The sequence below is a fragment of the Biomphalaria glabrata genome, chromosome 9 (assembly GCF_947242115.1).
Source record: "Biomphalaria glabrata chromosome 9, xgBioGlab47.1, whole genome shotgun sequence".
Taxonomy (NCBI): domain Eukaryota; kingdom Metazoa; phylum Mollusca; class Gastropoda; family Planorbidae; genus Biomphalaria; species Biomphalaria glabrata.
In genome coordinates, this window is record NC_074719.1 from 4,576,195 (window position 1) to 4,602,085 (window position 25,891).

The 25,891-nt window shown below is 37.0% G+C and overlaps 2 protein-coding genes across 8 annotated transcripts; one reads left to right on the plus strand and one right to left on the minus strand.

The window, feature by feature from the left end:
- Window positions 1-5,777: 5,777 nt before the first annotated feature.
- On the minus strand, window positions 5,778-15,113 carry LOC106059126 (zinc finger protein 235-like). Of its 7 annotated transcripts, none has more exons than XM_013216675.2 (4): window positions 14,877-15,113; window positions 13,322-13,476; window positions 10,345-10,613; window positions 5,778-7,594 (listed from the first exon to the last, which is right to left on the minus strand). In XM_013216675.2, exons 3-4 carry the CDS (start codon window positions 10,564-10,566, stop codon window positions 6,563-6,565), a joined length of 1,254 nt encoding a protein of 417 aa, XP_013072129.2. In that variant the 5' UTR covers window positions 10,567-10,613; window positions 13,322-13,476; window positions 14,877-15,113; the 3' UTR covers window positions 5,778-6,562. The 7 variants fall into 7 exon arrangements, with proteins under 7 accessions (XP_013072129.2, XP_013072128.2, XP_013072130.2 ...); XM_013216674.2 differs by having other exon boundaries at window positions 13,318-13,476; XM_013216676.2 differs by lacking the exon at window positions 13,322-13,476.
- A 5-nt stretch (window positions 15,114-15,118) lies between these two features.
- LOC106063765 (uncharacterized) lies at window positions 15,119-24,565 on the plus strand. The gene is made up of 4 exons (XM_056040431.1): window positions 15,119-15,249; window positions 17,966-18,022; window positions 21,064-21,115; window positions 21,563-24,565. The coding sequence occupies exons 2-4, from the start codon at window positions 17,984-17,986 to the stop codon at window positions 22,561-22,563; spliced, it is 1,092 nt and encodes a 363-aa protein (XP_055896406.1). The 5' UTR covers window positions 15,119-15,249; window positions 17,966-17,983; the 3' UTR covers window positions 22,564-24,565.
- Window positions 24,566-25,891: the final 1,326 nt, after the last annotated feature.

Genomic DNA, 25,891 nt, shown 5'->3' on the forward strand with positions numbered 1-25,891 from the left:
TTACACTGATTTGTGTTCATAAGATCAGTTTTAAATCTGAGACATCCCAGCCTGTCATTGTAGACATGGCTTTGTGTTACAATGTTTTATTTCTTTATACTGTTTGCTTACTTGTAAAAGTAAAATAAAGTATCACTTTTTAGACCTTGCAATCTATACAGATCAGGTTAATGTTATCTATTTTTATGGCCAACGGTTAAAGTAAGAAAGTGTCTAAAGGTTATTATATGGTTTAAAAAAAAAGTTTAGTTTATCAATATGGTGCACAAAAGATTGCATATTGATCTTTTTCATTTAGTGAGCTCAGTTTCCTGTAGACTCTTGGCATGACTGAAACGAATAAATGCACCACATATCATGATTTTGATTTTTTATTAGGGAGGGAGGGACTTTGCCTGTTTCTTAAGCAGAAAAGGTTAGGAAATTGTTTCATTTAATCGTTAAAATTTCCCCTCATAATTATGATCTAGTGAACAACTAAAATTGTAAAATCTGATATAAATATTAATGTATGTTTAAGCTCAAGTATTAAACTCAGCCTAAACAACTGATATTGAAGGGCATGAACTGATTCAAAAAGAATCTAGATCTCTATATATATGTGCCTTGTTGTCTTACAGAAGACAATGCGATTTCAAATCACTAACCTATATTATTTTTAAAAAAATTAGTCGAGAGAACATGGGAAACAACTCCAGAAAAACGTTTTTAAAATCATTCACATTTTAAGTACCGGTACCGCTATTGAGTAGGAAAAGTCACCTCATTTCACGGTTTGTTAGAGATAGGTTATGCTTGCCCTGGACGTGACAAAATATGTATGTCACAGATGGGGCTGCGCAGCCACGGAAAATACTGCACTCCTTGCAGATCTTCGGACTCGAAGACAAGCCGCATTATTATTGTTATTATTAGAGATCACAGTCTGTGGTTCATTATATTTATTAAATATCTGGAACATAACAGTTAAAAAAAAATGGCCACTATTGGTTTTAGCAGGGATAGTCCTGAAATGGCTTGGATCCTACCTGACTGAAGGTAGCTAAGTGTCGTGGTAAACAGGGTAGTCTCAACAAGCATTTAAAATACAGAGCACCGCAAGGATTGGTTATAGATCCAGTCTACTTTTCACCATGTTCGTATATCTTCTTAGCGGTGTCGTACGGTCAACTGACATTTCATACCACTTTACCGATGACTGACACCACTCACAGTTGTACGACTACTCAACTGACATTTTATACCACTTTACCGATGACTCACAGTTGTACGACTACTCAACTGACATTTTATACCACTTTACCGATGACTCACAGTTGTACCACTACTCAACTGACATTTCATACCACTTTACCGATGACTCACACCACTCACAGTTGTACGACTACTCAACTGACATTTCATACCACTTTACCGATGACTGACACCACTCACAGTTGTACGACTACTCAACTGACATTTTATACCACTTTACCGATGACTGACAGTTGTACGACTACTCAACTGACATTTTATACCACTTTACCGATGACTGACAGTTGTACGACTACTCAACTGACATTTTATACCACTTTACCGATGACTCACACCACTCACAGTTGTACGACTACTCAACTGACATTTTATACCACTTTACCGATGACTCACACCACTCACAGTTGTACGACTACTCAACTTACATCTTATACCACTTTACCGATGACTGACACCACTCACAGTTGTACGACTACTCAACTGACATTTTATACCACTTTACCGATGACTGACACCACTCACAGTTGTACGACTACTCAACTGACATTTCATACCACTTTACCGATGACTGACACCACTCACAGTTGTACCACTACTCAACTGACATTTCATACCACTTTACCGATGACTCACAGTTGTACGACTACTCAACTGACATTTCATACCACTTTACCGATGACTGACACCACTCACAGTTGTACGACTACTCAACTGACATTTCATACCACTTTACCGATGACTGACACCACTCACAGTTGTACGACTACTCAACTGACATTTCATACCACTTTACCGATGACTGACACCACTCACAGTTGTACGACTACTCAACTGACATTTCATACCACTTTACCGATGACTGACACCACTCACAGTTGTACGACTACTCAACTTACAGCGCACAGAACTTGCCAAGCGCTGAACCCAAACTGTATCGGCGCTTGCAGACACATCCGCTGCTTAGAGAGTAGTAGCGTAGCTAAGGATTTGCCATCATTTGAAGGCCGGAGGCTTGATCTCTTTTGGGGACCCTTGCATTTTGACATCTTGACACGAGATAATGGCGTAATATTTAATGTAAAAAAAAATATAAAAAAATCGAACACTCATTTTGGGCTCTGTCTCAAGTGGGTGCACGGGAGGGGGGTTCAAATTTTCCCCCATCCTCCCGCCCTAGCTACGCCACTGATAGAGAGAAAGAGATGGGGGGGGGGGAAATGTTTTGTTGACGACAGCGTTTCGACCATAGCATTAGTCCAGAGACATGAGCTATAGTTCAATACTACTGTATGGAGCAGAGATCTGGAGAACCATCATCACCACAATGAAAAAATCCACGATACGGTCTTCATTAACACCCGTAACTCTGGCTATACAGCATCACAGATGAACTGTAGTAAAGAAGTAGGCTAAACAGCAGCCTATTGTAGAAGGCATCCTTCAGAGATGCTGAAGATGGACACAAGTTGCGAGCCCTCATCTCCAGGGCAAGAGGAAGAGAGGACGGCCTGGATGGGCAAGACTTGAGGACAGTTGGACTAAGGAACAGAGACGCCGCAATAAAGCTGGTTTTAGTGGTCTACGCCCCAGACGGGACCACGCAGAGACCAGATCTTGAAATACACAATTTGGCATGCAGGCTACGTACGAACTTTACCAGAACATTTGTGCTATGCCTAGGAAATGGTTTAAAAGTTTCCTATTGTGTGCAGATTATACGATTGATTTGGTTTGTCTTATATGAAGCCTACTCCTACGAGAATCTATGTGACAATGTATTCATGTATGCTAATTAGAGACTTAACTTTTCCAAGTCGTTTTTTTTCCTGGCTGATTCAAGCAACCCATTCTATTCTCTAATGGCGCTAGTGAAGAAAGAGCACTTGTTGGCCTATACATGAGTCTTTATCTTTGTGTTTTTCTTAGTATTTTATTGCGCTTTTTTTTTTTTTTGTAAATTATAGTTCAGTGTTTTGTGTATTATTTTTTACTTAGCTTTTCATTCTTCTATCATTAAACGTCTTTTAATTTAACGATCTTACTAATGGTGTTACTGTAATCAAATGTAAATATTTTGTTTCTGTTCTAGTTACTTTGTTTTCTTGAGTTGTGGTGTCCCAAAACGGAGGACGCATTATCTAATATTGGATTGGCCTAACCCAGGTTAATTAACATTGTTGCATGATCTCTGAATGTTCTAGAGCAGTGATGCTCAACCTAATTCGACCTGCGGGCCATTTTAATTTCTGACACTTGTTTTGCGGGCCACATGAACGAAAATGTAAAAAAAAATAAAAAATTAAGGAATTGGTTTAATGAAGTTTGTTTTTTCACACCTCAGAAAATGATTAATTTCTCTACTTAAAATATGAGAAACAATATGAGAAACATTGTAACTGGCTTAACCAACGACTCTTTCTTTTTGCTAAATATTTCCTCCAATCTCTAGGCGTAGTTTAGCAATCTTTTTATTCGCGGCTCAAACTAAAAATGCCGTCATTTTTTGTTTCATAATGACGTTTACATGTTTTAGTTGTTTTGTTTTTTTAAGTTACACTTTATTTACAAATTAAATATATTCGTTTATTATCATGCTCCACAAAAAATGTTAAGATCCGTTCACTTTTTTCTGGTAGATTCCCATTTATAAACGCACTAATGTTAAGGGTCTTGAGACCAATCAATTAAAGAAAAATTACGTAGGTTAAAAGTCAACATTTTTTTATGGAGGAGGGGTTTACACTTTGTGCCGACATTTCGGCGGGCCGGATGGAACCTCGTCGCGGGCCGGATTTGGACCGCGGGCCGTATTTTGGGCATCACTGTTCTAGAGGTACTGAGGCGTATCTTGTCATCGGCTTGATTACGCTGTATTGTAAGCAAGTAGCTTAGGAAAGACGTTTCTATACGTTGACATTTGTAAAGAATACATTAAGAAGAATTATGAATACGGTTACCAGACATCCGGCAAAAGGAAAACCTGTCCTCCATTTGAGGTCTCACGTCATCCGACCCTAAATTTGAAAATTCCAGCTTTTACTTTTTTTTAAATTTATTACGATGGCATAATTACCTAACAACAAAACCCGTCCTTCGTATCTTCTTAAGCACACAAACTCACTTAGAAATTATGTCATGTACACAGTTACCAGACAAGCACATTACCGGTATTTTAAAAAAAAGTTATATAAGGGGAAGAACTCCGCACGCACAGCTATATTTCTCAATAATATATAGGTTATTTCCTTTGTTCGATATCAGACAAAATAATTGATTACCAATAATTTATTGACTAATTGGTTAATTTTTAAAAAATTGATTCGTTAGGTAAAAAAAAATTGTTTTAAGTTTCAACTTGATCCAAGAGTGAGAGAAATAACGTCTGCAACAACTTCCTCATCAACAGTGACCACTTCCTTTTCATGAGTCATTTTGGGACCTTCAGAGCGCTTCTGAGCTCGCCCAGCTCTAATGGGTACTTGATCAATAATTGGTTGTTGTGCTGGCCACATGACACCCTCGTTAACCACAGAAACAGACGACATTCACATCTGGAAGGAGAACATTACTTTTGTACGTTATAAATACCGTTCAAATTGAGTAATTTTCGACCCACACATAAGTCTTTATCTGCAGCTGCGCAGATTAGGCCAGATCCGACCATATTTAGCAACGAACTCAACAAAAGCGCTAGCTGTGGCTTTCAATACTCTCCCGCCTTGACTACTGCAACGCCGTGCAAGCAGGTATACCTGATGACAAAATAGCCAAGCTGCAACGTACACAGAACAACGCCGCACGAATAGTACTTAGAAAAACAAGACAAGATTCTGCTACTACGCTCTTGCGCACGCTCCATTGGCTTCCCGTGAAAGCGAGAATCGATTACAAGGTCGCCACACTTTGTCATCAATGTATATATAACAATGAGATGCCATTGTACCTTAGAGAACTGATTACTCCATATGTCTCCCAGAGAGCACTGTGCTCAATGGACTCAACGCTTTTAGTAGTGCCTCGTTTCTCCCTCAAAAGCTACTCTGCGGGCTTTTTCAGTTCACGGACCAAAGGTTTGGAACTCACTCCCCATTCGCCCATTGATCTCAGACAGACAACATGCTACACCACTTTTAAGAAGAACATTAAGACCTATCTGTTTAAAACTTTTTTAGATTAACTGTCATTTTAGCTGTCATGTCTGTGTTCGTAATGTTATTACAGCGCTTTATAAATAAAATTATTATTATTAGTAGTAGTAAGGTCCCTTTTCAAATGTTATGCTTTTGTTTATTGGTACTATTAAATGTGTGTGTACTCAAAGAGATTTGCTTACTAGCCTACAGAAATAAGTTTCAGAAACCAATGACAAGCCCATGAATGCACACATTTAGTTTTCGATGCATTATCAAACTTAACATATTATGAGGACATATTGGAATGGATGCCCATTATAAGGCACACAAAATGTTAGCCGGATCGTATTATCATGAAGTCGATTTTCTTAATTAAATTTATATAAAAAATTATTACAATTTAAAATAGTTTATTTTGATTGGTTAATCAGCTGCAAATTTAAGAGAAATAATAGTTTAATACATTATTAAATGACATTCATCAAGAATCAAAATCATATCTTATTTTACTTATAACAGAATACACAAACAACAATACTTGGTCCCTGTATCAAGCTTCATATCACATAGCGATGAGCCAAAATGTTTTTGTTCTTAAAACTATTCAATTCACTTCTAATGTACACATACAGTTATTACACTACTCCTTGACAGACCTTCACATTTCTATTTATAGTCCTAAGGTTCTGTTGGTGCATAATTGTTGGTGCAGATCTAGTAGCATAAATGTTGAACATGGTTTGTTTATCCTATCAGAAAATGTCTTGTGAAATTCTTTTTTCATATCTCGCAAGTGTCTGACATGTCCTACCATTTTCTTTGTGTCAGTAGTGCATAGAAAGTCTACTAACTAGTCTCAAAACTTTCTGGCAGGGTCTTCCTTTTATAGACAGGCACACATCTTTGTTTCATGCTGCTCTTGATAGAAGCAAAAAGGTATCAAAACATTACAGCATTTAGGGAATTTGTATGAAAAGCTAACATGCTTTGTTGAATATGTGAAAAATGATTTTTTCCTAATTTCGTTAATATCTGACCAATGAATCTTCACCACAAAGATTTAGGTGCTGTTTTTTTTTTTTTTTTTTTACAAATGTCCATCTTGAGAACACTTTTAGCCACACACAAAATAAAACAGTATGAAAAAAAAAATGACATTACGACATTTTGGAAATTTAAATGGCGAGCTGGTAATTTTTCAAATGTCCAGATTGAGAAAGCTCTTTCAGGCACGCATGAATGTTCTTTGCCTTTTCATCAATATGAGCCGATTGGTGTCTTTTCAGTACCGAAGTTTTGGCAAACCCTTTTTGACATACTTCACATTTATATGGTTTTCCACCAGTATGAGTTAGCTGGTGATATTTCAGAGCAGAATATGTAGCAAAGAGAAGCAGACATACTTTACATTTAAAATGTTTTTCACCAGTATGGATCGCTTGATGACTTTTCAAGCTCCTAGATTCAGCAAAACCTTTTGGACATATTTGGCATTTAAATGGTTTCTCACCAGTATGAGTTAGCTGGTGTTTTTTCAAATGTCCAGATTGAGAAAACTCTTTTGAACAGACATGGCATTTAAATGGCTTTTCACCAGTGTGAACCATCTGGTGTCTTTTCAAGTCTGAACTTTTGACAAACCCTTTTTGGCATATTTGGCATTTAAATGGTTTTTCATGAGAATGAATTAGAAGGTGATTTTTCAAGGCAAAATATGTAGCGAATAGATGCTGACATATTTGACATTTAAATCGCTTTTCATCTGTATGTGTCACCTGATGTTTTTTTAAGCTAGAAGATGAGGGAAAACCTTTGGAACATGTTTCACATTTGAATGGTTTCTCTTCTGTATGAATCACTTCATGTCTTTTTAAATATGAAGATTGAGCAAATCCTTTTTGACATGTCTGACATTTAAATGGTTTCGCCCCTGAATGAACTGCCATTTGGTGTCTATTAAATAAGGAAGCTTTAGCAAATACTTTGAGACATATTTCACATTGGAATTGATTTTTTAATGCTGCAGGTTGTGAAAATTCTTTTAAACTAATTTTTAAATTGAAGTGTTTTTTATTTTGATGAGTCAAAGAATTGTTCATCTCTTTTCCTAAAACAGTTTCCTCGTGAAGATTTTGTTCTTTTTGATCTTGCATACTACTAGAGATTACACAATTTTCTGAAGTCATTTCTCCTTCGTGGTCATTGACCTGTAACAATTTAAAAATAAATTAAACTTGGTATACTCATCTTCACATATTATAAATAATAAAATATGCTCAATTTAATTGAATACAATATATATGGCTCCTTTTGTCTCGAAAGGCAATGGATGCGCCCAGATGAGTCACTGGTTTTGGTTTAGTCTTGAGACGGGGCAGAATCTGGTGTGGCTAATCAAGGCAATTCTAGAGAGGCAGACTTTGCCACAATTCATGCATGTGTATTCTATTTGCTAAAGATGGGGCATGTGTCAGGGGGAGGTATGGCAAGAATGAATGTTACTTTGATATTTTAGTATGATTGTTAAATCCTCTTGTTGTGAATTGCGAATAGTGTTGCACGTGTTGTGAACTGAATGATTTGGTCTTCGTTGAATGTGCGAGAGAGAGTGTGTTGAGTTAGTGAGGTCTTGCTCCCATCCAGGAAGGTTGGATCCATCCAACTTTAATGGGTACCTTACATCAGTTGGGGAAAGTAAAAGTCGATGGTTGTTGTATTGGCCCCATGACACCTCACCCTCATTAGCCATCAGCCAAAGAATCAGATGACCTTTACATCTTCTGCATGGTTTGACTATTTGATTTAGACTGTTAGACCCATTGTCTCTAGAAGAACAAATCTCAAATTATAATCTGTGGGAAGAGAAAGGTGGCAGAGACCAAAGCAAACATGGAGGGGATCTGTAGAGAAAGCAAAGACGGGATGATAGTGGACATGGACCCAACTGAGGAGATTTCGACCAAAACCGAATCTGATGGTGAAGTATAATTGCCTAACTATGCTCCACAGGAAGTTAAAAGATCAGAAAATCTAAGATAATATATGGGATTATGACAAGTGAAAAAAAAATTAAATGCATGAGCCAAATATCAACAAAATATTACTTTCCTGTACGCCAAAAAGTAAGGGAACTAAATGCCAGCAAACCAAAAGTTTTAGATGGGTGATTGTCTCCCTGTGAGTACAAGAATCTATCAGAAGGTGGCCACACTTTATCATTAGTGCATGACTACAAGAAATGCCCCTGTATCTTAGTGAACTGATCACTCCCTAAGCTCCATAGACAACATTATATTTGTTATTTGCTATACTGGTATAAAGTTAATTACTATAATATTTTTTAACATTTTATAACACAGTGAAGTTGACATCACATCCCTCAGCAGTTCTTCAATATATCTGCACAGAATGAACTAGATTAAGTCTATTGACAGACATGAAAGTCAGCAATGCAGGGGTTAATATATCTGCACAGAATGAACTAGATTAAGTCTATTGACACACATGAAAGTCAGCACTGCATGGGTTAATATATCTGCACAGAATGAACTAGATAAAGTCTATTGACACACATGAAAGTCAGCACTTCATGGGTTAATATATCTGCACAGAATGAACTAGATTAAGTCTATTGACACACATGAAAGTCAGCAATGCAGGGGTTAATATATCTGTACAGAATGAACTAGATTAAGTCTATTGACACACATGAAAGTCAGCAATGCAGGGGTTAATATATCTGCACAGAATGAACTAGATTAAGTCTATTGACAGACATGAAAGTCAGCACTGCAGGGGTTAATATATCTGCACAGAATGAACTAGATTAAGTCTATTGACACACATGAAAGTCAGCAATGCAGGGGTTAATATATCTGCACAGAATGAACTAGATTAAGTCTATTGACACACATGAAAGTCAGCACTGCATGGGTTAATATATCTGCACAGAATGAACTAGATTAAGTCTATTGACACACATGAAAGTCAGCAATGCAGGGGTTAATATATCTGTACAGAATGAACTAGATTAAGTCTATTGACACACATGAAAGTCAGCAATGCAGGGGTTAATATATCTGCACAGAATGAACTAGATTAAGTCTATTGACACACATGAAAGTCAGCAATGCAGGGGTTAATATATCTGCACAGAATGAACTAGATTAAGTCTATTGACACACATGAAAGTCAGCAATGCAGGGGTTAATATATCTGCACAGAATGAACTAGATTAAGTCTATTGACACACATGAAAGTCAGCACTGCATGGGTTAATATATCTGCACAGAATGAACTAGATTAAGTCTATTGACACACATGAAAGTCAGCACTGCATGGGTTAATATATCTGCACAGAATGAACTAGATTAAGTCTATTGACAGACATGAAAGTCAGCACTGCATGGGTTAATATATCTGCACAGAATGAACTAGATTAAGTCTATTGACACACATGAAAGTCAGCAATGCAGGGGTTAATATATCTGCACAGAATGAACTAGATTAAGTCTATTGACACATGGAAATCAGCAATGCAGGGGTTAATATATCTGCACAGAATGAACTAGATTAAGTCTATTGACACACATGAAAGTGGGCAATGCAGGGGTTAATATATCTGCACAGAATGAACTAGATTAAGTCTATTGACACACATGAAAGTGGGCAATGCAGGGGTTAATATATCTGCACAGAATGAACTGGATTTCATCCAGATGTCTGAAAACAAAATTGCTACACTTCATCCAATTAAAAAATTCCTGTCCAGCTAGTCAAAGTCAAAGCAATATTTGGAAACCCTTCATCAGTATACTCTCCACTGGTGAGCAATGAGGGCACTAACTGAATATTAGGGGACAACACTTTGTCCTCAAAGCTTTAACAATGCATCTATACTTGACATCATGCTAAACAAATACCATTGAATGTGTAACATGTTGTGAAACAAGAATACCTGGTGCTCAAGTTTGATGTTAGCAGTTTCATCACAGTTTTCTGATTGCTGTGTATACAAGTCTGATTCATCTTCATCTATCTTTTCACTTTTTATCTCTGGCATTTTGAAATCTTGTTCCTGGCATGGTTGTGTTAGCGAATCTGTCTCTTCCTTGACTTTCGTCACACACTTTACCACATTGTTCCGATCTAGACTAAAGTCATGCTCTGTATAAGCCATCTTGGGCAGTAACTACGTTTAAATGTTATTTCCTTTAAATAGTATTCCTGGTGTAAAAACAACAACAACAATTTAATAAAGAATTTATTTAAAAAATCATACACAATGTAAACAACCAAATCATTGAGGTAAAATTCTGAAGGTCTGTTATGAACAAATTGATTACACTTGAAATTTTTTTAATAACTTACAAAATAGCTTTTTTTAAAACAAAAAAAACAAACTTTATAAGCTATTAGGTTTCAATGTATATATATATACATCTATTAGGTCATGTGTGACAGTTTCTTGAGCAGAACTACCAAATTTAAATTTAATTTTCTTTCTTTGCGCTGCTACCAATCGATGGGATATTTTAATTAATGATAGAGTGTCATATGAACGACTCGCTGGTGTGCTCATCATTTTGCTGTTGGATTCATGAAAGAACAATTTTTGAAGGTGTGACGGAGAAAATCTAACATACCGATCAATATACTTTTCATAAAGTGGCTTTTTTTTCATTATTCGTCCTCAGGAAACTACTACTATAATGTAAAAAAGTTTCCACTAAGAGCTGTTTAATGTTTACTAAGAAAAGCCTGTTTAGTTGATGTTTTGTTTCTAATTTAAAAATCGTAGAGATGTTAAAGTATGTAATAATTAACGATAATATTTCAGAGAAAAAAGATACAGTCAATACTCATTTCAACGTTGAGTAACAGCAATCAACGAGTTGTATTTTTGCACAAAAAAAGAACTAAACAACGATAGTTTTTAATAGAAGAATAAGTGGAACGCAGGGGGGGGGGGGGGGGTGACACCATGACCATGATCTTGCCACACCGAGTGACACCCAACCTAGTGACCACACTGACTTAATATACTAATATCTAATAGACAACATAGTATTGGTAAATATACTCATATAGTTTACATTCCCAGATACTGAGATTATTATAGCTTACTAGAGTCTATAGTCCTACTCTAGTTACGTTATACTTATACTAACTTATAGAATAAGAATAGATCTAGATTATTCTAGATTGACTAGATCTATTACTATTTAATAGACATTTTATAGATATGATTTTTTTTTACTAGTCTACTCAGAGTAAAACTATTATTAGTATTATTGTCTATACTCTAGTCTAAACTCTAATAATAATTAGATCTATAATGCAACGAAATAATATAAAATAATAAGATTAAAGATATAATTTTATAATTAATATTTATCATAATTTCACAATTCATCTATTCTAGATCTAGACTTCTAGTTCTAGAGTCTACTAGATCCAGAGATGGCTTAGATGAAGACTTAGAAATTAAATATAATGAATAATTAGTAGATCTATAAAAAATCTACATCATCATCACAAAATCAAATTTACATCTAATCATTGACATTGTTATTACATGGAAGCGATGGGCGCTGCCATCTTGAAACAATCTGCCAACTAAAATCGAAGGTTATCCGAAGTAGTTGATAAAATTTAGCCGATCCTTGGCTTTTCATGGTAATTAAAGTGCTCAACAAATACAACTCAGGTCGAGTTGGGATTCGAATTCAAACTCACTTGATAGATAGCTAAGTGGTAGATCTATACGCTAATAAACCACACCTCCCACAATTTCAGGGCAGTATTAGATCTATATGTCAATAAGCCGACTAAGCCACACCACCCACAATTTCAGGGCAGTATATTATTAGATCTAGATCTATATGCCACTAAGTCATGCCTCCCACAATTTCTGGGCAGTATTAGATCTAGATCTAAATAGTATTAAAATAGCTTACACCAGTTGGGAAGAGACTGTCAACATCGATAGAAACTGAATCCAATGGAAACATTACTGCTCAATGCGATTTTTAGAGAAGAAATAGTGAAACTTGTCCTCAGCGTTATTGTTGGAGTACACTAGGTTTTTAGTAGGTTTTTAGTACATTACATAACTTTATTTTTTTTTTCGCTGTATATTTAATATTTTTCTATTTAATTTGGGTCACCAAATTCATCTCGTCTAGGGTCTCGAATTAGAGTATCTAAGGCCGGCCCTGATGTCAGTGATGCAACTTCGAAACTTTTATATGGTACCGGTACGGTTTGCTAGTATTGCAAAAAGTTTTGTGCTTGTGTGTGGTTTCTACAACTAAAACTACAGTATATCGAACATCAATTTTCCCTTTGGACACTAACGGACACTCACTAAGAGAGTAGTTAAGGGGAAACTCTTTACTGTTCCCTCCCCCCTCCATTTTATATCTACAAACGAATTTCACATGCCTCGATCTGTTGTTCACCTCCGCACGCTGAATCGTACACTGGACAGGCGAAGATCTTATTTGAAGAATTAAATAGCTACTTACGCGCATTGCGTAATATCTTATCTAATATATTACTGACGTTACTTCAAAAAAGAAAATACTTTCGTCCTACGCATTTCATGTGTCAATCTCGTCATGCATGCTAATCAATGACTTATAGACTCTTCTAAGCCGTTGGTTTTCCTGTCTGATTCAGGCAACCCATTCCATTCTCTAACATGGCACTAGGAAAGAAGGATGCTCGGCTTTCCTCTCAAATTAAATAAGTAGAGCGTTAACCGTCACAGCGTCTACGGACCGGACGGCTACAGGGATTTACAGTCCTAATATTTGGAAGGTTCATGCATTTATCAATTTTAATGCCACTTAAGTTAATTAACACACTTGAGGACTAATTCGTATTCTTCTTTGTAATAGTGGTAAGAGTTGAGTAAAAGACTCACGAACTCTAGGTCCTTGGATAATGCATCGGGTGTAAAATGTTTTTGGCATTTAGTTTTGGATATTCCTTTAAAGTTGAAGATAATCTACATCCTGATGGGAGCGGGCAGGGTTCGAACGACAGTCCAGCTCGCAAACCACATGACCTGACAGCTGGTTATCTGAAAAATAATACGTTTATTTTACTCGCATTCAAGCTAAACGGTAAATTTTCAATGGAAATGTTTTATTATTCATTAGGCCTATATCATGAAATAAAATTGTGCAACAATTTTTTTGTCACTCTACCTATCGTTAAATAGGCCTAGTAATATATGTCGACCAGGGGCGGACTGGCTATATGGGCAAACGGGCAAATGCCGGTACCAAATGGGCCGGTCTGGTCGCGACCAAAGAAAAATTATAAATATATTGCAGAGGGGGAGGGGGTTAAAAAAAATCCCCTCCACCGAAAAAATCCTGGCTACGCCCTTGATATGACAAGCCATTTGTGGGCCGGTTTATATGGTAACGCCCTGGCCGATTTTGATACCCAGTCCGCCCCTGATGTCGACTAGTTTATCTAAATCTTTATTTATATATGGTCAAGTCCTTTTCTTTTATGGACTTTTAAAATAAGAATACAGCTTGTAGATTAAACTTAGCGACAAAGATTTCTGGAACGCTATCACCAAAGATGTCTGCGCTCTATCATAAACATACAATGGCAAGACTGCACCACAAATAGTGATGCTTTTGCGAATGCCGGTATGAACAGTATAGAGTACTATAGAGGGACCGCTTACAGTCCGACAACTACGCTGGAGAGGGGACGACCGTATCATCATCCTATCTTTCCTTTGCGTTCCTCATGGAACATAGGGTCTCAGTAAAAACACGCCACTCTCCACGGTAACTTGCTAGTTTTTTTTTATGACTTCCCAGCTCTTTCCTGTCCTCTCGGCTTCATCTAGTATACTGCGTTGTCTTTTTCTTTTTTATCTTCCTCTACGTCTTGTTCCCTGGGGGGTTCCACTCTAAGGCCTGCCTAGCTCTGTTGTTGGTATCGTTTCTAAGGGTGTGACCAATCCATCTCCACTTCCTCTCTAAGATCTGCACGACCGTATGCTAAGAGCAATCATTTTTGGTGAGATGAAAGGTGGTCGGAAATATTTTAAAGACCACTTTAGGCGCCAACTTAACTTAAACTGACATCGAAGAGAGCACCTGGCAGCAGGGGATTCCAAACGAGACAGCTGGATGTTTCTTATAAAGGGCGAGGGATACACATTTGAGAACAAAAGAAAATCTACTGCCATTGACGTAGTGAACCTAAATCGACCTCCGCATGACAAAGGTTATGTCTGCGCAGGGTTTGGCAAATTATATATATATATATATATTATATAGGTCGCAGCTGGGACTGTACATCTACGAGAAATAATGGGTAATCAAATAATGTATTTCTCATTAATCTACGGGCTCAAAGAAAAGCTTTAAATTATAATTAGTAGATTAAATCTCCGACAATGCATATTCAATAATACTTTATGATAAGCCTATGAATTAGATGTAGACTTACATTTCTGAATGGACTTTATAATGGGCCTATGTTGGAAGCGAATACACACAATCCACTCGCAGTTTAAAATCCTAGATGTATTTCTATTTGCTGCTTATGTAACTAGGTACAATCTACATGTGCAGCATCCCTGTGCCGGTAACAGTAAATATATCTTTTGTTTCCTCTACCTCATTCGTTCTATTTTTCTTTGTTTCTTTATCCCCCCCCCCACACACACACTTGCTGTCCTACTTGTCACCATCTGTGACCCACATATCTACTTTTACCTGCATCTTTTTTCCGGGAATTCCGGAAATTTCCTCAAGGCCAGTCACGGCTTTGTTATAGTGAAACGGAAATATCCAAAAGACATAACGCTTTTGTTTTTTCGGTAAGTTACTAGATCTAGCTATTTTATCATGAATTTAAATCACTTTTGACTTTATTTGTTCAATTTCATTGTTTAGGTTCCTTCCCATTCACAATTAGCTCAAGATCGACTAACTTTCAAACATTCCTTTCAAAATAAAGATAATAATTTTTATGACTTCTTTGTCTTTCTTCTTCTTTGTTGTAATTTTTTATGTCGAAGGGTTCAGAGTTCAGATCAGTAATCCTAGATTCTATATCTGAGATGAACCGCGCAGTGGTTTCCAGATGAGGCAATTTTCCATAAAGTTTTTCTTCTATAGTAGGGTTTAGTGATCAAACTTGTGTTGGGGCCTCTTTATAGAGTATGCAGCTTTGAAGCACATGGAAAGCGTTCTCTGGTGATGCTCCACAGCGGCAATTTTCGCTAGGCCGGACACCATATGTTGTCTCATTCTGTTGTGTCCGTTTCTAAGGTCAAATACTATGCGTTGGTCATGTCGGGATAACTTATAATAATAGTCAGCGTTTTTCGTTTAATTGGGATGTGAGGTGGTCCAATTCTCATGTATTCTATTCCATATCATTTGCTTTAGTTCTTCTGGATAGAGAGGAATATTCATTTTTTTTTTTTTTGCATTCTTCTTCTTTGTCCTAACTATATGAAAGGAACGGAAATGGGCTCAAAACTTAAGACCAGTGTGACAAGCGTTTGAAGCGCATTCATCCGGATCAGCGGACCATCTCATTAGAATATCATGTCACTTAGTTTTTCTTAAGTCGTTTGCTTTTTACTTCAATGCGGTTTCATATTCCTTTCTGTGTGGGTTTTTTTTTTTTTCAAATAATTTTTTTTTTTTTTTTTTTGCTTCTATCAGGATGCGTTGTGAAAAAATACTACGGACGATCTTTATCTAGATGTGAGAACTGCTCTATCCCCATTTAGAACTTCTGCTTGCCTTATGTATTTTTACAAAGCTTATATCAACTCTGTCTGTCTACTGGTACAAATGTTGTGTTCGTTTTTTCTCCCACTTGCCATAACTATTCATTGTCGATGACAACACGTGAATCAATCGCCCTTAGGTCAGGGTGTTTCAAGGTCATTTGTCTTCGTCGATAAGTACATAGAAGATTATTTCATCAAGGGCTGGTTGTGTATGAGTGTGTGTGAATGTTGTTTGCATCTTAATTGTAATAGTAGTACAGCTGAGGTAGACACACTTCCATTTGTTTGAGCCAACAGAAATATCTTATACAAGTTTGTGTAGTTTTGTATGGTTTATTCACATCTTTTACTTAAGACTAATGTCATTTTAATGAATGTATAGTACAAGGTAATATCAAGCCCTGTGCATGTATTTGTTTGAAGCATGATGGCTCCCTGGTCGTGTCGTATGCGCTCTGGATTGTCATTTAGTTGTCTTAATGGTCTAGGGTTCAAACCTCACACGCTGCTACCCCCTCCCCCCGGTCGTCTTGTGAAGGCATTGGGTAGGAAGTAATTATCTTCAACTCTGGAAGAAATATTCGAAACAGATAAAACAAAAAACAAACATAATTAGATAGCAGGGAGGCTGCCTGGTCGTGTGGTATGCGCTCTGGGCTGTCATTGGGTTGTCTCAATGGTCTAGGAAGTAATTATCTTCAACTCTGGAAGAAATATCAGAAACAGATAAAACAAAAAAAACAAACATAATTAGATAGCAGGGAGGCTGCCTGGTCGTGTGGTATGCGCTCTGGGCTGTCATTGGGTTGTCTCAATGGTCTAGGAAGTAATTATCTTCAACTCTGGAAGAAATATCCGAAACAGATAAAACAAAAAAACAAACATAATTAGATAGCAGGGAGGCTGCCTGGTCGTGTGGTATGCGCTTTGAACACTGTCGTCTCGACAGAGTTCGAGCCCCCTCCTTGGGAGGACATATTCATCTTCATTTCTGAAGGAACATCCGAAACTTATAAAACAAACTTACCAAGGCTAAAAGGAGAAAAAAAAAGTTTAAATAAATATTCGTTGAGCAAAGTGGAACAATGAATTAGTTATTGATCGAGTTAAGCCTTTTATTGAATCTTGGCAAAACATGGCCAGGTATCATCATCATCATCATCACTCCTTTGAGTTCCTTATGGAACATAGGGCCTCGACAAAAACACGCCACTCTCCACGGTCTCTAGCTAGCTTTTTGATGGTTCCCCAGGTAACAGCTCAACAAAGAAAACGACTGTTCTAGGACTAATATTAACCATTTAGGGATTTATTATTGCATGTATTGTACATAAACTCTTTATCACTACATATTAATGTGTCGTAATGTCTCTTCACCTTTCATCTTCAACTATCCTTACTCTGTTGGGGCACCACTAATGATTTGTCTACCGCCACTCTCCATCCCTTTCTGTCTTTTGCCTTGAATAGAATCTCTTTCACTAACAGGCCCGCTCATTCTTTTCCGTTGTCTTCCCATCGCTTTTATTCTGTCTGCCTCTTCTTCTTGCTGTTGGTACTGTTCCGTGAAAGAAGGTCACTACGAGCCCTGAGGAGTTCGCGATACATGTATATTTGCGATAAAGCCATAAATGTATATTTTGTGTTTCTTTGACAGTGGTTATAGTACTGTCTCTACGACACATTAAGCTTGTGTTTAGGTTGGTCTACTTCTTCCTTATTTGTGTATTTTATTTTCACAGTTTTCCATGCTACGTAATTATATATTATTCTATGTAATTATCCATAGAAAGTTTTGTATGTTGCCATGGGAACAAGTTGGTCTTCGAGTGCTGAAAGTGAACAGGTAAATATTCCACCTTTTTAAATTAAAAAAATTATTATGAAGTTGTTAGTTTATAGCCCAAGTATGTTAAAAATTTAATGAAGACTAGTTAGCAATAACATATTTAATCGTAATGGGGAAGTCTTATTGAGACACTTTGACGACATCTGTTGTCTTCTGTTGCTTTGCAAGCCATCTACATAACTGTAACAAGAGTCTGTTTAAAAGGAGACATACGTGTAACAAGAGATAAAAGTGTAACAAGAGACATAAGTGTAACAAGAGACATACCTGTAACAAGAGACATAAGTGTAACAAGAGACATAAGTGTAACAAGAGACATAAGTGTAACAAGAGACATACCTGTAACAAGAGACATAAGTGTAACAAGAGACATACCTGTAACAAGAGACATAAGTGTAACAAGAGACATACCTGTAACAAGAGACATAAGTGTAACAAGAGACATACCTGTAACAAGAGACATAAGTGTAACAAAAGACATAAGTGTAACAAGAGACATAAGTGTAACAAGAGACATACCTGTAACAAGAGACATAAGTGTAACAAGAGACATACCTGTAACAAGAGACATAAGTGTAACAAGAGACATAAGTGTAACAAGAGACATACCTGTAACAAGAGACATAAGTGTAACAAGAGACATACCTGTAACAAGAGACATAAGTGTAACAAGAGGCATAAGTGTAACAAGAGGCATACCTGTAACAAGAGACATAAGTGTAACAAGAGACATAAGTGTAACAAGAGACATAAGTGTAACAAGAGACATAAGTGTAACAAGAGACATACCTGTAACAAGAGACATAAGTGTAACAAAAGACATAAGTGTAACAAGAGACATACCTGTAACAAGAGACATAAGTGTAACAAGAGACATACCTGTAACAAGAGACATAAGTGTAACAAGAGACATAAGTGTAATAAGAGGCATAAGTGTAACAAGAGACATACCTGTAACAAGAGACATAAGTGTAACAAGAGACATAAGTGTAACAAGAGACATAAGTGTAACAAGAGACATACCTAAAACAAGAGGCATAAGTGTAACAAGAGACATACCTGTAACAAGAGACATAAGTGTAACAAGAGACATAAGTGTAACAAGAGACATACCTGTAACAAGAGACATAAGTGTAACAAGAGACATACCTGTAACAAGAGACATAAGTGTAACAAGAGACATACCAGTAACAAGAGACATAAGTGTAACAAGAGACATAAGTGTAACAAGAGACATAAGTGTAACAAGAGACATAAGTGTAACAAGAGACATACCTGTAACAAGAGACATAAGTGTAACAAAAGACATAAGTGTAACAAGAGACATACCTGTAACAAGAGACATAAGTGTAGCAAGAGACATAAGTGTAACAAGAGGCATAAGTGTAACAAGAGACATACCTGTAACAAGAGACATAAGTGTAACAAGAGACATAAGTGTAACAAGAGACATAAGTGTAACAAGAGACATAAGTGTAACAAGAGACATACCTGTAACAAGAGACATAAGTGTAACAAGAGACATAAGTGTAACAAGAGACATAAGTGTAACAAGAGACATAAGTGTAACAAGAGACATAAGTGTAACAAGAGACATACCTGTAACAAGAGACATAAGTGTTATAAGAGACATACCTGTAACAAGAGACATAAGTGTAACAAGAGGCATACCTGTAACAAGAGACATAAGTGTAACAAGAGACATACCTGTAACAAGAGACATACCTGTAACAAGAGACATAAGTGTAACAAGAGGCATACCTGTAACAAGAGACATAAGTGTAACAAGAGACATACCTGTAACAAGAGACATAAGTGTAACAAGAGACATACCTGTAACAAGAGACATAAGTGTAAGAAGAGACATACCTGTAACAAGAGACATAAGTGTAACAAGAGGCATAAGTGTAACAAGAGACATAAGTGTAACAAGAGACATACTTGTAACAAGAGACATACCTGTAACAAGAGACATAAGTGTAACAAGAGACATACGTGTAACAAGAGACATACCTGTAACAAGAGAGGCATAAGTGTAACAAGAGACATAAGTGTAACAAGAGACATACTTGTAACAAGAGACATACCTGTAACAAGAGACATACCTTGTAAAAAGAGACATAAGTGTAACAAGAGACATACCTGAACAAGAGACATAAGTGTAACAAGAGACATAAGTGTAACATGAGTTTACAAGAGACATAAGTGTAACAAGAGACATAAGTGTAACAAGAGACATACCTTGTAAAAAGAGACATAAGTGTAACAAGAGACATACCTGAACAAGAGACATAAGTGTAACAAGAGACATAAGTGTAACAAGAGACATAAGTGTAACAAGAGACATACCTGTAACAAGAGACATATCTGTAACAAGAGGCATAAGTGTAACAAGAGACATAAGTGTAACAAGAGACATAAGTGTAACAAGAGACATAAGTGTAACAAGAGACATACCTGTAATAAGAGACATAAGTGTAACAAGAGACATTAGTGTAACAAGAGACATAAGTGTAACAAGATACATACCTGTAACAAGAGACATAAGTGTAACAAGAGACATAAGTGTAACAAGAGACATAAGTGTAATAAGAGACATAAGTGTAACAAGAGACATACCTGTAATAAGAGACATAAGTGTAACAAGAGACATAAGTGTAACAAGAGACATACCTGTAACAAGAGACATAAGTGTAACAAGAGACATACCTGTAACAAGAGACATAATTGTAACAAGAGACATAAGTGTAACAAGAGACATAATTGTAACAAGAGACATAAGTGTAACAAGAGACATAAGTGTTATAAGAGACATACTTGTAACAAGAGACATAAGTGTAACAAGAGACATAAGTGTAACAAGAGACATAAGTGTAACAAGAGGCATACCTGTAACAAGAGACATACCTCTAACAAGAGACATACCTGTAACAAGAGACATACCTGTAACAAGAGACATACCTGTAACAAGAGACATACCTGTAATAAGAGACAATTTTAAAATGAAATAAGGACAGATATTTAAATATAATCAACAGAATAATGAGAGGAGAATGAAAAAACAGAAATTACTATCCAAGAAAACCTTTGGTAGGTCTTTGTAAATCTAAATTTAGTATTTATAACTAGGGATTTATTATTTGTATTATATTTATAACATAGTTACCAACGTGACTAACTATTACTCTATTCAGGGCCGGATTCACGACAGTGCAGACTGATGGGCCACCCAGTGGTTAAAGCCGCCTAACCCTTAAAAGAGGGGGCATAAACTAAAATAACACGCTTATAAAGTAGTAGGCCTAAATGAAATATGCAAAATAAGTTAATGAGATTTAATAAAAGTATTTATTTCTTTCGTTACAATTATGACATAATTTTAAATTTATTGAACTGTTCTGTAGATTTTTTGTTAAATTATTCAATAAGGTAGGGGCTAAGCGAAAATTCTGCTCAGGGCCTCTACTAATTTAAATCCGGCCCTGACTCTATGACTACGTGTATGTTTTGACTGCTAACAACGACTATCTTCTGCAGGCCACCATGAAGTGGAAGGATATAACGGAGATGATACTGATATACAAAATCATGTTGAAAGTTGTAGAAAAAACCCAGGCCATGCCAATTTTATTCCCATTACAAGATTTACTCAAACAGATCTACCCGAAGACTTACGGGACGATACTCTTTATGAGCTCATCAAAGCTATATCTGACATCACAGTCAGAATCAGAGTCACGAAAGTCAGTCCTGGGAGACCTCAGTTTTTCCCAAATACAGAAGACCCTTATCCCTTTAGTGGAACAAACGTGAAAATGCGACTAGGGAGTGGGGAAATAGACGTGTATAAATTCATCAAAGGCTGGGGATATAACAGTCAAGGAAGAAGTTCTAATTTTTTCGATAAAGATAAAGCAATTGAGGCGACATACAAAGCTTGCCCATGTGAGAAATGTGGCCAGTCTGACAAACCCAAGGAAGTCTGGTGGGAAATATTTGTTTACACTGCCGCGCATGTTGTTTTTGATGAGATAGAGGCCATCAACACGACATGTACATTGCTCTATGATAATAAAGGTCGCCCAGAGACGAAAGCTCTTAATAAATTCAGCGTCAGTTACGTCAGTGTCGAGTACGACAAATGTGAATTGAAGCACGTCACGTGCGACGTCTCACTAGGGGACAAACTGTACAAAATGTCGAGGCGCTGCTGTGACCTCTGGGAAGAAGTCAGACCTAAACACTGCAGAAGTCAATCCAAGTTTATGTTTCTCGTGTCACACCCCCACGGGGGCATTAAACAGCTGAGTCTGGGTGAATGGAGAGAGAATGAAAAGGTAAAGAAACTGGACAAAAACTTTGTTCTGACCAAGCTAACATACACTGCTGGTACATGTCCAGGCAGTAGCGGAGCTCACGTGTATTGTCTAGGATTTAGAGGGGGCCATCTTCACGGAGGAGCTTTAGAGCCAAACATAAATTACAGCTGTGTCTTATATACTTACAAGACGAAATCTCAACACAGACGATATATCTAGTACGGAAAATCAATTCCTGTAAGCATTAATTAATTTTTATTATGGAGTAAATAGTTTGTATAAAGTTTTTCGTCTTGGAGTAATAACAAAGTTGATTTTTATTTATATATTTTATCTAAGTACTCTCCTTTTTTTTTTAAAAAAAATTATCTTATAAATTACATACGTTCCTTGAAAAAGGAAAATCATTGTGATCTTCCTTGTGTTAATCTAGACGTGCATGCTAATCAGAAACTAAAATTCTAACCCTAACGCTAAGTCTTTGGTTTTCGCTGCTAATTCAGGCAACCAGCTCAATGCTCTAATGGCACTAAGGAAGAAGGAGCAATTGTACGAATTTAACCTAGCGTATGCAAACGCAATAAGAAATCTGTCTTCATCTTTGCCACTAAGTATTTTATGACTTCATTTATTTGTTCAAAAATTATGGTTCAGAATTGTATGTGTTATTGCTACTTTATGTTTTATTCTTTTGTCTTAAAGTGTGTCTAGGTTTAATGTTTTTATTCATGGTTGTACTCTAATTATTAAATATCAATATTCATTTTTTATAAACTTATTTTACGTCTATTATAATTTCTTCGTGTTTTCTTGTGTTGGTATGTCCAAATGGTCCCGTGTACAGTGTTGATTATAAGCCATGGACTCGTCTTCCTGATTCCCTAGCATTCTAGCATTCAAACCTAACAATGAATATACCATTTAATGTGATGAGCTATTTAATAATGCTTGATGATTGGTAATCAAGAATAACTAATAAAATGCATTAAACATTGGGGGAAAAATTAAGTAATGATTGACTGGCAATTTATATCGGAATATTCTCAAAACAATTGGCAGACCTTATCAAAACATCGTTCACGGGCTTGTACGGCCAATACGGGCCCAGATTCCCTCATCAAGCCTTGAAATTGCCGGGTAAGAAACACTATGTCACATTTAGCTCCAGCTCAAACCCAAACTTCAGCTCTAACACTTGCTTCCTGTATAGACACAAGTCCTTGCAACACTACCCTACAAAACTATGGCGACGAAATGGCTGCGTAAAAAAAAAAAAGTAGAGTACCCCTTTCAGACCTTGCGATTTATGGAGCAGATGATGTAAAGGTCATCTGTTTCTGTGGTCTACGGTAAACGAGGGTGTCAACGACCAACCGTCTTTACTTTTCCCCAACTAATGTCAGGTACCTTTTAGAGCTGGGTGAACTCAGAGGCACCCAAAGATCCCGAAATTCAAAATCTCAGTCTTCATCAGGATTCGAACTCGGGAAGCCAAGCAATGCGCTTTACTGTTCAGCCGTCGCACCCACCCTCAAAATGACTGCGTAGTGGAAGCAAAAAGTTGAAATCTATCAAGCAGGATCAACAAATTGTTCTACCGGAAGTTGCCAAACAGAAGTAAAACAAGCATCCAGCATAACGGAATAAAACAAGAAATTGCAATATGGTTACTAGAGCTAGGGTGCGATCTCAGATTGTGCACTTAAAGGAATTGCTGTGCAAATATACCGAGTAGGCACCGCCAAAAGACGCTTTTTCCAATACCGGTATCGATTTAGACAAGGTCACAGCTGGGGCTGCGCAGCCACGGGAAATACTGCATCCCTCATTAATCTTCGGACTCGAAGACAGGCCTTTTTATTAAACAAGGTTCAATAATATTATGTTTTATTTTTATTATTGTTTGATTGTAGCAATTTCTTTCAATAAACCAACATGTTTTGTATAATCTTGTAATCCTTTCACCGAAATGGGGATTCTATGATAACTTATTACACCTAGGCATTATGAGTTTTTAGTACAGGTAATTAGTATACCATGAAAATGATAAAATGTTTACCTTTCTTGCTCTATCCATAGAATACATGTTTTAATTAGTCACTTTTATGTATTTAATGTAAATGTACTAATACCATTAGTTTTATTATTCACATTGTACATGTAGCTTTTTGGAGCTTGACTTTGTAATATGTACATGGGAAATAAAGGAAACAATATACTTGCATTGGGTTCTCTTTCATTAGTAGTCAAGAAGTATTCGAACATATCACTGGTATGTGTATTGTCCCTGGTACGATTAACTGGATATCTATCTATCTATCTATCTATCTATCTATCTATCTATGTCTATCTATCTATCTATTTATCTATCTATGTCTATCTATCTATCTATTTATCTATCTATGTCTATCTATCTATCTATTTATCTATCTATCTATCTATCTATCTATCTGTCTATTTATCTATCTATCTATCTATTTATCTATCTATGTCTATCTATCTATCTATTTATCTATCTATCTATCTATCTATCTGTCTATCTATCTATCTATCTATCTATTTATCTATCTATCTGTCTATTTATCTATCTATCTATCTATCTATCTATCTATCTATCTATCTATCTATCTATCTATCTATCTATCTATCTATCTATCTATCTATATTATTATTCTTATTATTCTATTCTATTCTATATCTCTATATCTCTCTACAAGGTTGTTCAGTCATCACAGCTGATAAGGACCACTTCTTCCACTTCTCTAAGTGGGTTGGAGGGGGGGGGGGGCGCCTTGGTTGTGCCTTCCTCGTTTTATTATTACCTGGATGTAAGGCTCGGGTATTTCCGATTTATAGTATCCTTAAGAGTTTCAAGAATAAAGAAATAGTGACATTTATAAACGCGTCATCGCCTGGTATAATAATCAAGATTGTTAGAACTTCCCTGATAGCAAAGATTTTGGGCCCAGTAAGGGCCCCAACTGGGCAAGCCCATGCTAACCATATGGGCCCCAAGTGGGGGATGAACGTTGGCCCAAACGGGTGCCCTTAGGGCTGAGTCTGGGCTCAGTCAGGGGGCCCAGAAAATCCCAGTGTTAAACCCTTGTGGGGCCAGTAAGGGGAAGGACTTGTGGGCCCCAACAGGGTAAGAGATACTTGGCCCTTTGGGGACAATTAATGAAAGCCCAATTAGGGCCCTTAAGGGTCAAGTCTGGGCTCAGTTAGGGGGCCCAGATGAAACCCTGACAGAACCCTCATGGGGCCAGTATGGGGCAAACATTGAGGGGCCAGAAAGGGCTAAAAACATAGGCCCCATTTGGGGGATGAACGTTGGCCCAAACGGGTGCCCTTAGGGCTGAGTCTGGGGGCCCAGATGAAGCCCTGATGGAACCCTCATGGGGCCAGTATGGGGTAAACATTGAGGGGCCAGAAAGGGCTAAACACATGGGCCCCATTTGGGGGATGAACGTTGGCCCAAACGGGTGCCCTTAGGGCTTAGTCTGGGCTCAGTTAGGGGGCCCAGATGAACCCTTGATGGAACCCTCAT

What these genes read in the sequence shown, in the direction of transcription:
- LOC106059126 (XM_013216676.2), bottom strand. Translation starts at nt 10,566, where the DNA reads ATGGCTTATACAGAGCATGACTTTAGTCTAGATCGGAACAATGTGGTA. An exon ending in ACATCAAACTTGAGCACCAG is followed by an intron (nt 7,595 to 10,344) that starts GTATTCTTGTTT and finishes AAATTGTTACAG; the next exon opens with GTCAATGACCACGAAGGAGA.
- LOC106063765 (XM_056040431.1), top strand. Translation starts at nt 17,984, where the DNA reads ATGGGAACAAGTTGGTCTTCGAGTGCTGAAAGTGAACAG. An exon ending in CGAGTGCTGAAAGTGAACAG is followed by an intron (nt 18,023 to 21,063) that starts GTAAATATTCCA and finishes TATAATCAACAG; the next exon opens with AATAATGAGAGGAGAATGAA. An exon ending in ACTATCCAAGAAAACCTTTG is followed by an intron (nt 21,116 to 21,562) that starts GTAGGTCTTTGT and finishes TATCTTCTGCAG; the next exon opens with GCCACCATGAAGTGGAAGGA.